Source organism: Oryza brachyantha, chromosome 1 (genome assembly GCF_000231095.2).
Source record: "Oryza brachyantha chromosome 1, ObraRS2, whole genome shotgun sequence".
NCBI lineage: Eukaryota > Viridiplantae > Streptophyta > Magnoliopsida > Poales > Poaceae > Oryza > Oryza brachyantha.
In genome coordinates, this window is record NC_023163.2 from 21,536,090 (window position 1) to 21,548,389 (window position 12,300).

The following is a 12,300-nucleotide window of genomic DNA, read 5'->3' on the forward strand; positions in this document are numbered from 1 at the left end:
GAAGTTGTAATACATGTATATCATTATATGCCATAATACACTAATAGCTAGCACAAATATTATAGTTGTGCCTTGATGGGCCATGAGGAAAAAAAATTCTATTTTTCATATTTTTTTCAATTTTTTCCCAGGATAACAATATTTTGGACCTTAATCTCTGTTAAAAATTCACATATTTAATAGATTTCTTTCACTAAACGACTCTATGAATCTATCCCTATCATTGATATTTTTCTTTAGAAAAATTCTCGGTTTTTTTTTTAACTTAGACAAAATTTAGCGACTCAAACAGCGTCGTACCGTTATCTGCCCCAGCGGAGCATGGGGTACCCGTGTTTATTGCAGCGGTTACCTCAGATTGAGGACCTGTCATGACTAACAAAATTTTCGCTTCCTTGTGTAAAATGTTGTCGATTCATAGCAAAGGCATATCAAGTCCACATGAGCATACAATTCTGCAGACTGAGAAGGCTTTCAGCGTTTGGCAAAACAGGCATTACAATATTTGGTTAAGAAAGAAGGTGAAGAATCAAGATTCAATGTGCGTATATTCTGATTAAGACACGCAAAGCAATTTTGCAGTTATAAAAATGTCACAGCGATAACCGTGAGAGCCAAGTCTCCAGCTGAGGAACGTGGCATCCGCATTCTGATGGAAATCTACTACTCCTATCTTTACTGTTTTAGCCACATTAGACTTAAGAGAAAGCCACAGTTTATGCAAAAGACAGAATGGTAGAAGTAACAGTTATAGGGAGACAACTCAAAACTATCCAATATCATAGGGCTTAAAAAACCCAAACTCAGAATCAAGCTTAAACATTAAACTAGAAAGATTATGCTGTGATGATAATAACTCAAAGGTCAATTTCACATTTTATCTATTGTGACAGGATATTCAAACCGCATAGAATGATTAACCAGCTTGTAAAACAGTCCAGCTTAAAGGCTTAAAGCTACTAAATGGAAACACAATAATACTACAATCAAGCGATCACCATACCACAGGTTGTTCTAGTTCTAGTATAATCTATTGAGAAATAGTGATAGGTCCAGGCGTCCAGTACACTATAGATTTTACTGCTTAACCAAAGTAGACTTTGGATATTCGCTCATACTTTGACTGACAATGGAACATTGTTATGGAGTTCCAACAATATGAAACTACTCTGTTATATACGTATGATGGTGCTACACAGTTCTTACCCTGAGAATAAGGATTATATTTTTCAGAAAAGATCTCTTGTGAGTTGTGACTAACGAAACTAAAACAATTTGCAACAGGTCAAGGTATTTAATATATTCTACCAGTTCAATTGTCAAATCATGCAAACAAAGAGAATTATTCTGGTCATTGACAATTTGACAAACAATAGTGAGTAAAAGCAATCAAAAGACACAATCATATGCATCCATTCGAAACGATTATTCAATTAAGCGCTAAGGTCATAACCACTTATTGTCATATTACATGATACAGATAAAGTACAAGGAACAGCTCTATCCACTTATGTGTATAATTATAAGAGCCTCAAAACCTAGTACTACAAAATAGAGATGACAGTGACACACCTAGTTCATCAACTGCAGTTGAATAAGATGCAGAAAAAGAGTTCATGGTGACAATAAGTAAGATAGCAGCCATGGAGGGGGTTAAAGCTTAGATCTTACCATTCAGCTTGTTGTGGAGAACATCCATCACAGAAGCAAAGTCAGCCTTCACATTGATCGGTGGATTAGCGTACTGGCACAGCATGTCCTTGATGTTCCTGTCATGGTAGTCTATCTTCGATTGTGTGAACTTCAACCCGTGCGCTGTACTAACAACCACTGTGCGGTCATTAGGCCCGATTATGCGCTGGTCTCGAAGCTTGAACAAAGCAGCAAGTGCAACCCCAGTGTGTGGGCAGGCAAACATTCCGGTGCGATCAGCTAGTGACATTGCATCCATGAGTTCCTCCTCAGTAGCTTCCTCAACAATACCATCAGTTGCCTTCAGTGCGACCACTGCACGGTCGACAGATACTGGATCACCAATCTGTATGGCAGATGCAAATGTAGTGTCAGCTACAAGTGGCTGGAAATCAGTCCACCCTGACTTGTAGAACCGATACAGCGGATTCGCATTTGCAGCTTGTGCACATACAAGACGGGGCACACGATCAACAAGCCCAAGAACACGGCACATCTCAAACCCCTTGTAGAAGGCATATATATTCCCAAGATTGCCTCCTGGAACAATGACCCAATCCGGCACCTGCCAATCAAACTGCTGCAATATCTCGATGGCTGCCGTCTTCTGGCCCTCGAGCCGAAGGGAGTTCAGTGAGTTGGCAAGGTAAATTGGTAATTCTGCAGTCACCTCCCTGATGAGCCGCATACATCCGTCGAAGTCTGTGTCCAGTGAGAGCACGGTGGCGCCGTTGGCGATTGGCTGGATGAGCTGCTGCAGAGAGATGCGGTCGGCGGGGAGGAACACGATGGCGGGGATACCTGCAGCGGCGCAATAGGCGGAGAGCGCGGCGGAGGTGTCCCCCGTGGACGCGCACCCGACGCCGTTGATGGGGCGAGAGAGCGGCGCACGGCGGAGGCGGTTCACCTGACTGACGAGCACCGTCATGCCGAGGTCCTTGAACGAGCCCGTGTGCGAGATGCCGCAGTGCTTAACCCAGAGGTCGGTCATCCCGCCGAGGTGTTCGCGGCCGAGCCGCTCCGCCCAGAAGAGGTTGGAGTTTCCCTCGAAGAGGGAGACGATGTGGTCGGAGTCGATCTCAGGAAGCACGAACTCCTTCTTGGACCAGACCCCGGAGCCGTAGGGCCAGGCGGTGCGGCCGACGCGGGAGTCGAAGAGGTCGCGCCAGTAGGAGCCTGGGAAGCGCGCGAGCGCCTCCATGTCGTGGCAGACGTCGAGGAGGCCGCCGGAGCTCGAGCGGTAGACGACCTCGTCGAGCGAGTAGCGCTCGTCGGGGCTGTCGTCGGGCGTCGGGGGGAATGGGACGTACCACGCCGAGAAGTCGTGCCCGGGGCCGCGGAGGCGGGCGGCCTCCTCCCGGATGTTCTCCTCCGCGGGGCGGCGGTGCTTCGTGGCCGTCGTGGAAGCGGCGCCGGCGTCGGAGGCGCATCGCGCGCGGTGCGCCGCGGCGCGCAGCGGACGGCGTAGGTGCGACCCGCCGGTGGAGGGCCTGGGTCTGGACGAGCGGTGGGAGTGTGGGTGGGCGAAGAGGAGAGAGAGGGATGATGCGGCGGCGGCGGCGGGGGTCGCCATGGCGAAGGCGAGGGAGGTGCTTGGCGGCGCGGCGCGGGGGCGGAGGAGGAGGGATGGGGAGTAATTAGGGGGGAGATGGGTGACGTGGATGGCGAGGTTTTAGGCTTTAGGGGGAGGAGGATTCGATTGATCTGGACGTTAATTGGGCGCGCAGCGGTTAGGAGTCTGACAGTGGGGTCAGTATATTTGCTCTTTTTTTACTCTCTCCGTGAGTCTAAATCCAAATACAGTGGTAAGAGTAGTCAAGCTAGATTTGTCTTGTTACTAATGTATAAAAAAAATACTAGAGACAAAACAAATTACAAATATACAGCCATCGTATTCTCTGCAAGCGCTGATGTACTTTTAGGCAAAATTGATTGTGAAGCATTCGAAGATCATGATTTGATTTCTTTCACAAGGCATGATAGAAACACAGGTGGAACAATATTCTCATATATTTTAAGATTAGCAAAATCACCCCATACGCCTGTATTGTCGACGAATCTCCATAAAAAAAATTAGCCTAACTGAAAAAATAATAAGAGCACTCACGTTAAGTCTAAACCTAGTCCTAGTGGATAGGATTATCACAGGAAGTCTAACCAACTAAGCAAGGTTTAGTTTGCATGATTTGATTTTTTTTATAGCAGGATAAAATTCAGTACCCTTTTATAAGTATTTTGTAAGGTTCAATTTTCATCTAACTTTTATGAGTATTCTGGAAGAGCCTACACTATATTCCGAAAGATCTAGTCCAAAGTTCCAATTGCGTATCACTGAAATTTGTTCTGAAATATCCACCAACTGAGCTACCTAAAAAAAGGGAAATATCCACTAAGCTGTGCGCTATCCTCCTTTATTGGGCACGACGGCGAAATACCATCGCATATTTAGAACGTGGAAAATCGAGATCGAGGGCACAGCACCATGCAAATTGATTTTGGACGGATGGTACGGGCTGGAGGAAGCGTCGGGGGACCCAGAGCCACTGCTACCACATGAAAGTTCATTCTATCTACTATTCCCTTCTCTTTGTGAAATGTAATCATTTCTAAACTTTAAATTTTATACAAAACATAAATATTTCTAGTGCTATTCACAATAATACTTTCTCATCAGTCGCTTTGTACTAAAAATTCTTTTTATTTTATTTTCATATATCTTTCAAACCCATTCTGTTTTTTCATTTATTAAGAGTGCTAAGTAATATAGAAATATTTATATTTTCAGACAAACGGCAGTACGAAATTGGAAGCGATTCTGCACACCAAACACAACCGCGAAAGCGGCCGGCGGATCCGCAGCCGGGGCGCCACCTGCATCCGCAGCATATTCCAGCGGTCCAGCCGGGTATGCATACAACAAAATATCTTGTGTCATTGCTATGGGTAGTGAGCTCACGGCGTGCAGCTGCCTTGCTCTTACAAGAGGAAAATGCACCCCGTATTGCTCTATTCAGTGTGTGCAGGTCACAACGTATTCAAAGGCGTGAATACTGCATCAACATTTGTATATACGTGTAGAAAGTGAGACAAGGTATTTGTGGAAGTGAAACACTGGAAACCTGTTTAACAGTATTCTGAAAGTATAGGTTACCAAGGCAGGAGACCTTTTTTTCCTTCTTCCTTCTTCCATGTCTCCAAATTACAAGGCTACAGTTTTTCTTGAAATAAATACAAGACTACAAATGTAAGAAACAAACAGTATGATATAGTGCAACTTCTCTAGTTCTATATAATTAAGCTGATGATGACAAAACCATCCTAATGTTGCTGCATGCTCAAATAAACTCTTCAGTCCTCGGGAACTCAGGATTTTCAGAGCGCACAAATGTGTGCAAGTGTCTAATGGATATGAAACAGCTGAGATCTGACATAAGAATCTCTTTGGCATAAGAATAAATCGAACAGTTTATCATCTGTTCAACATTCCAGAGGACTGCGCCGTGTTCACATAAGTTGCGCTCTTGTTGAACCCGTCAAGTACCATTATTCTAACTGCCTCCAAGCCCCTATGGAAAGCGAAATCAAGCTGCAAAAAAAAAAGACGTATACCACTTAAAGCACACAGTGATACGGCTAGAAGAGAACCGGAGGTAAATATGAAAAAAGAGGTTTGTTTAAAGCATTCTTTAAAACCTCTTCTTGTTCTTTTCTGTTAAATGGTCGAAGAACAAAATTGGCAGGATCCATCTTCCCAGGTGGGCGTCCAATACCTGCAAGATATCATCACAAGAATACTTTCAGACATGGTAACTGAGGAGAAAATAGGAGAGAAGCGTCATACCAATTCTTAAACGTGGGAACTCACGGTTCTGCTTCAAATGGTTGATAATGCTTCTCATCCTGCGAGTGGTGGAAAAATGGATAGTATACCAAGAGGTTAGCAAGGAAAAAATGTGGGAGAAACTATACAAATGGACAAGCTGATGTTTGCCCAATGCATTTTCTCACAACTAAGCACCTTAGATCAGTTCTTAAATAACAATCGATGATGCAGTGCATTTGCACAGGTACAAAGACGGTACAAATGGTATATGGCAACAAATTAAGAACATACAGTTGCCTAGGTGAAATTCAGAGTACACATCAGTTATCTGCCTCCAAAAGTTACATGTGCAGCCTAAAGTTAGTAAAATACTATTACCTATGTTCCACGTTATAAGATTTTCTAGCTCCCCCTAGATCCATATGGATGCTAATGAATCTGGACACATATATACAACATGTTGATTGATCCATGGATGAATTTAGGTTTGACCAAAACGTCTTATAATATGGAATGGTGGGAGTATAATGCAACAACACCTATAGGTAATGAGTTTCAACCATTTTATAAAAGTAGAAGAGGACTAGAGTACCCATTATGACCGCCATGTCCACCTTTCGGCAGTAGACGCAACTTTGCAAATGGTAAGTCTAGATCATCATACATCTGCAGAGAATATAAAATGAATGAAGAATTAAAATATAGCAATCAGTGGTAAAAAAAAAAAGCAGCGACCAGCATCTCAAGAATAACCATTACCACAAGAACTTGATTAAGTGGTATCTTGAAATATGAAACCAACTGCCCAACCTGCATAACTCAGCTTGTCAAATGAAAAGGTAAAAAGAATGGAACAACTAAAAGTTTACAATCTGTATAGTCAAGGTTGTTTGGAATCAGTATACTTACAGACTCACCACTTGCATTCATAAAAGTTTGTGGTTTGGCTAGCATGATAGGGGTATCACCAATACGACCTAAATAATGGCAGTATTGTTTTCTGTTATGAATGTTTGATAGCAATACCTTCAGAATTTCAAACAAGTAATATGCACCTACACATGTTTAATATTCAGGTATAGAGTATCTAAAAACATGTAGCTTTTATTTCTAAGTAGTACTTATAGAACACATAAACATTGTTATGGGCTGAAAAGGTTAATGTGCAAGACTTGAGGAACAAAGTAAAGCTCTGGAGATCATGATCGTGTGGTTTAATAAACACAAAATGTATCAGTTAAAAAGAATTGTACTGATTGTCAATACTACCTTTTCCAACCATTGCCTTAAACTGCATACTGCTGAGAGATATACCCTCAGCTTCTGATATAACATCAATCATCTCAAATCCAACCTGTGAACAATCATGTACGACCTTGATGTCATCAACTCAAATAGAGACATAATGAATTGGTGCATTGACAATTTGTATGTGACCATTTATTCAACAGAATACTTATGTGTAATATCTGTTCCACGAAACGATACTGAAACCATGGAAACTGAATCGGACAAAAAAAACATTGTATAAACTATAGGTTTCTTAAAATGCAATGCATAATGAATTTCGCTGCCCACAAAGTGAGATCTCCTTTGTAATATATACTATCAACAAACACTTGACTGTATTGAAATGTTCTTTTCAAATTTCAAATGCTTTATCCAACATGTGGCCACTGGCATTTGGACACAGTCAGAGACACTGAAACTAAAGCATGACGTTACACAGAACCACAGACTTGCACAATGTGTTTAGTTTGCTAGCACCAAGTTTGCTCCTAGCCTGTTTCTACAGATAATACATACTAGATGACGATAAACCTCCTCCTTCAACAGTCAGAAAGGCTGAAGCTTTATTTTTTCGTGCTAAACAACTACCAGTTCGAGTATTCGACCCTAATAACTACACAATCTAGGATAAATCATAAGCCAGCAAACCCACTGAGCCAAGTTGATAATTTCGAGTATACCCAGTGCGCAAAGTGATAATTTCGAGTATAAACATTCCAGATCAGCCAACTTACGTTGTGGCGAGTGCCTTGGTACACTTTCCCGGGGTTCCCGAGCCCGACGAACAACCACGGCTTCTGCGCGCTCGCGCCGCCGTCGCCCGCGGCCGCGGCAGCTGACGAGGAGGCCGCTCGGCAGGCGGCTCTAGAGGCGGAGACCGGTAAGCGTCTTGGCATCGCGCGGGGGAAAGAGAGGAGGGAGCAGGGGATGCGGGGCGCAGAGGCGCCGGAGAGAAGCCGCATCGCCGCCGCCGCCGCCGTGGCCCGGGAGGAACCACGGATTGGTGGTCGGTTCGGAAGCAGGGGGGCTTCCCATCGTCTACTCTGATCGAACGGCTACGATTAACGCAGGATTGGATCGCAATGCCATCCACCCGCGCAAGGGTGTAAGTGCACATAAATAGTAGAGGTCTCCTTATGCAAAACTGTAGGGCGATCCAGCGGTGTTCGGTCGAGTTGCACGGGGTACTGTTTGTCTGAAAAAAAATCAAGTAGTATATTTATAAATAAGATATTTTATAAATATTATATATATATATATGTTCTGAACAATTTAAAAGCTAAGGTTGTTAAACAAACTACGATAAAAAAATTCTAAAATCTAGTTCAAATTTAAAGTTAAAATTTTAAATTTTGACTTATAAATATAAGCGGGAATAAAAAGATGTGGCTTGTAGGCTTCCAGCAGCAAACCTACATATTTATGGTCTATTTAGTATGCTTTAGCTCTAGCCTCATCTCTAGTTTCGTATAAAATGGTAGCGAGGGATTAGAGTGATATGAAAAATATAAATTGACGTAGACTCTGCTTTTAAAGTTAATTTGGAAGTCGAAGCACTACCAAAAAGACCTTTAATAGATCTCTAGACTGCGAGTTTATCATACTCATCAGTTAGCTTGACATCACAAGTATCAAGGCACGTGTATTATGTATGACATGAATGTCTCATTCAACTATCAGTAGTACGGTGGCCCACGTACATTAAACGGCTAGTATTGTTTTAAATGTTATCATACCTCGGTTCTTCTTTTGATATTGATTAAGTTTTATTTTTAATTTGAATTTCATATTTGTTTTTCTAAATGGTATTTCTACGTGGAATCTCATGTTTCGTAAATTTTTAGTTCTCAATTTGTATTTAGACTTGTGTGTACAAATTATATACGTCAATTGTTTCTCTTAAGTTTACTTACTTTTAACTAAAATTTTAGATGTTTCTTAAATTATACTTATACATAGATTCTTAAATTATACTTATACATAGACTCTTCGTTCGATATTAACTATTTTTTAATTTTTGTTAAAAATTTGGATTTTTCAAATTGCACTTACAGTGTGTTTGGTTGCTCATATACCTCTAGACCGGCACATCTCTTTCATCCAAGTTGAGTTCGGCCTGGCTAAGGGGATACACATGCATATGTTTGATTATATACATTGGCATCAGATTCCGTTTGGTTGCTTGCATGAGAAATATAGTCGAAACATAGTTTGTTTGGTTGGTTGCATGAACCAGTGATATGGGTTCCATATATCGAAGTTCAGACTATATTAATTGAAAAAAATAGTGTAACAAATTTTCAGTGTCAAATAATAAATACATTATATAGTATGGCCGCGTTCGGGAGATGTTAGATAAGTTAACTTACCCTGGCGCAGAAAACGTAGTAATAGATTAGTACATAATTAATTAATTATTAATTATTAAAAAATTATAAAATAGATCAATATGATTTTTTAAAACAACTTTCCTATAGAAATTTTTTAAAAAAGTACACCGTTTAGCAGTTTAGGAAGAGTGCGCGTGGAAAACGAGACGGGTAAGTTAACTTATCGCTGCCGGGGAACGCTGCCTATATTAGTAAAAACATCTATTCTCGGTTAAGAAAAAAAGAAAACAAAAAATCATTCTTTGGATCATCATCCTTACGTCACTCCCGTCTCCTCCGTCCCTCTCGCTCACCGGCACCGCCCGCTTCTCCCCTCTCCTCCACTGTTGGCTACTACCATCCTCTCGCTAGATCTGGCGACAGATGAGTTGGCCTAGGGGTTGTTGACAATGGCGTGCGGGGGGAAGGGGGGTTTGGCCCGGAGGGCTACCAGTGATGGGGTGCGGGAGGTCGGCAATCTGGATTTGGTGCCAACGGGGATGGAGAGGTGATGACAACTGTGTTGCTAGCCCAGAGCAAATTGGGGGGGGGGGGGGGGGCGAAGGAGGTGAGGGGACGCGCGACCCCCTCTCCCACCTTGCATCCACGCGCTGCACCAGTGCATCCCTGCACCTACACGCGCCTAGCTCGGACGATGAGGGAACCTCGACCCGAGCGTTGCTCGCTAGCTTGACCAGGGAGGCGATTTGTATGCTCGTAGCCAGGCCCTGGAGGGCATGCAGGCTACCAAACACCCGTCAAATGCATGCACGGGTGCAAGACTAGATTGGTGCATGTAAACAAACACGCCCATAGATAGATTCTTCACTCAATTCTAAATATTTTTTGATTTTTAATCTGAACTTGAGATTTTATAAACTGTAAATGGATCCTTTTTTACTTGTCTTTGGTTTTAATTTTGAAATTGTATTTTCTATCGAATTGTATTTTTTATTTTTTTTATTAATATGTGATTTTCTAGCTCGTATGAACATGATGACTCATTTTCATATTACTTTGGGGGTGTTTGGGACAGGGTAGTCCCTTGTCCCATCGAATGTTTGGATATAAATAGTAAACGTAGACTATTAATAAAAACTCATTTATAATCTTGGACTAATTCACGAAACGAATCTATTGAGCCTAATTAGTCCATAATTAGCCTACGTGAATATACTCTAATTATGGATTAATTAGGCTTAAAAAATTTATCACGTAAATTAACTCTTATTTCTGTAATTAGTTTTATAATTAGTCTACGTTTAATATTTATAATAAGTATCCAAATATCCGATGTGACATGGGGCTAAAAGTGTATATATATATAGCAAAACTAATATGTGCACCCCTCTTAGAATAAGCTATTCTATGTCCCTCCCCTCACAAGGCCCAAACCCACCTCCCACCCTCTTCCGAGGGCCCAAAAGCTCTCTCCTGATTTTGTCAAACCACTTTCCCGTTGGTCAAATCTATCCTTTGACCTTTCTCCCCACCCCACCTTTGTCCAGTCTCGTCTATCTGAAAAATGCAGTAACACGAAGGCAAAAATACAGTAACAAGCCTTATAAAATGTAGTAACAATACCATGACAAATCTAGTTTTTAAAATCACAATTTTTTAACCACGGTAGTGAAAACGGTTTTTAAAAATAATATAAGACACATGAGATATTACTCTCTAAAGATTAGGAATACAACATTTTAGCTCTCCTACATGTATTAGTTGTATTATAGTATTTTAGCTCTCCCACATGTATTAGTTGTATTATAGTAGTAGTAGTATATGATCACAACTCATGTTACTGCACTTCGATCATAATGTTACTATACTTGTATCATGACATTACTATAATTGTGCAGTAACAACGCACGTGTTACTGCACTTATATCACTATGTTACTGCAATTATACGGTAACAATACACATATTTTACAGTAACATGACATGATAGCATTACTGCAGCTATTGTCATAGCATTACTGTATACTAATACAAATTCTATAGATATTTCTTAAGATTTCAAACTTTAAACAACTTTATCTCTCAGCTCATATATTATTTTTTAAAAAGTTTATACCACATTGTTAGAAAAAAAAGTGCTTTAAAAAAGTAGATCCCTCATGAGTATGTTTCGACATTGTTGTCGTGTTACTGTATTTTTACCTTCGTGTTACTGCAGAATTCCTGTGAGACGAGGTGTGGGTTTAGATAAGCATGAGGGAAAGCCCATAAGGGGGTTGACCCACGAGGGGAACTTTTTGATCAACTTTTAATTGAGGTAGAGATGACTTTTGGGCCGAGAAAAAGGTATGGGAGATGGGATGGGCCTTAGAAGGCATTGAAAGGTTGGGGGTGTAGAATAGCTTATACTAAGGGGTACACGTATTAGTCTTGCTATATATAGGAAGCCTCTTTCCTATTACCAGGTGTAGCTACTCCCTTCACGTCTAAGATACAGAAACACCTCTATACATATTTCTTCTCTCTTCCAACAGAAAGTACAAACTCTATACATGTAGTTATATTATTCATATGAGATTTAATAATGTCCATACTTTCTGTTAGGTGGGAGCAGAAATAGTTATGAAAATATTTTTCATCATGGACGTGTAGCGAGTAGGTATACCTGGTAGTAGGATCTAATTTTCATATATATATATATATATAATATTTCATCATGGAAAGAATGAACAATTTACACATGAATAGCAAAAGACTTTGAATTGACCAAAGTAGCATGACATTCTGCAGTTCTCTCAGGAGAAAATGGGATATCTGCGCATTGCACACTGATTGCCAAGACGGATGTTCCGTGACAGCCTGTAACGTTCTCACATGCATTCTCAGGCCGTGTTTGGCGTGAGGGATAATGTAATTTATTCCTGCCACGAAAAACATAGTAATAAATTAATACATGATTAATTAATTATTAATTATTAAAAAAAATAAATAGATTAATATGATTTTTTAAATAATTTTTCTATAGAAAATTTTTATAAAAAATACACCGTTTAGTAGTTCGGAAAGTGTGCGTGTGGAAAAAGAGGGATAAGATAACTAACTTGCCATCAGTTATACCATCAGTTAGCGCGGGAGCCCTCCGTGACAGAGTCATAGATTACTCCCG

General features: G+C 40.9%; 2 protein-coding genes across 2 annotated transcripts; both read right to left on the reverse strand.

Annotated features, from left to right (window-relative positions):
- Positions 1–1,407: 1,407 nt before the first annotated feature.
- On the reverse strand, positions 1,408–3,341 carry LOC102714593 (threonine synthase, chloroplastic-like). Its single transcript, XM_006644480.3, has one exon. It carries the CDS (start codon positions 3,263–3,265, stop codon positions 1,661–1,663), a length of 1,605 nt encoding a protein of 534 aa, XP_006644543.3. The 5' UTR covers positions 3,266–3,341; the 3' UTR covers positions 1,408–1,660.
- Positions 3,342–4,728: 1,387 nt separating this feature from the next.
- On the reverse strand, positions 4,729–7,846 carry LOC102714325 (peptidyl-tRNA hydrolase, mitochondrial). The gene is made up of 8 exons (XM_006644479.3): positions 7,540–7,846; positions 6,785–6,869; positions 6,425–6,492; positions 6,275–6,325; positions 6,108–6,181; positions 5,534–5,592; positions 5,386–5,462; positions 4,729–5,278 (listed from the first exon to the last, which is right to left on the reverse strand). The coding sequence occupies exons 1-8, from the start codon at positions 7,765–7,767 to the stop codon at positions 5,162–5,164; spliced, it is 759 nt and encodes a 252-aa protein (XP_006644542.1). The 5' UTR covers positions 7,768–7,846; the 3' UTR covers positions 4,729–5,161.
- Positions 7,847–12,300: the final 4,454 nt, after the last annotated feature.

Coding starts and splice junctions, on each gene's coding strand:
- LOC102714593 (XM_006644480.3), bottom strand. CDS start 3,265: ATGGCGACCCCCGCCGCCGCCGCCGCATCATCCCTCTCTCTCCTCTTC.
- LOC102714325 (XM_006644479.3), bottom strand. CDS start 7,767: ATGCGGCTTCTCTCCGGCGCCTCTGCGCCCCGCATCCCCTGCTCCCTC. Junction 5,593..6,107: donor GGACATGGCGGTCATAATGG/GTACTCTAGTCC, acceptor CACCACTCGCAG/GATGAGAAGCATTATCAACC. Junction 5,463..5,533: donor GTTCCCACGTTTAAGAATTG/GTATGACGCTTC, acceptor GATATCTTGCAG/GTATTGGACGCCCACCTGGG.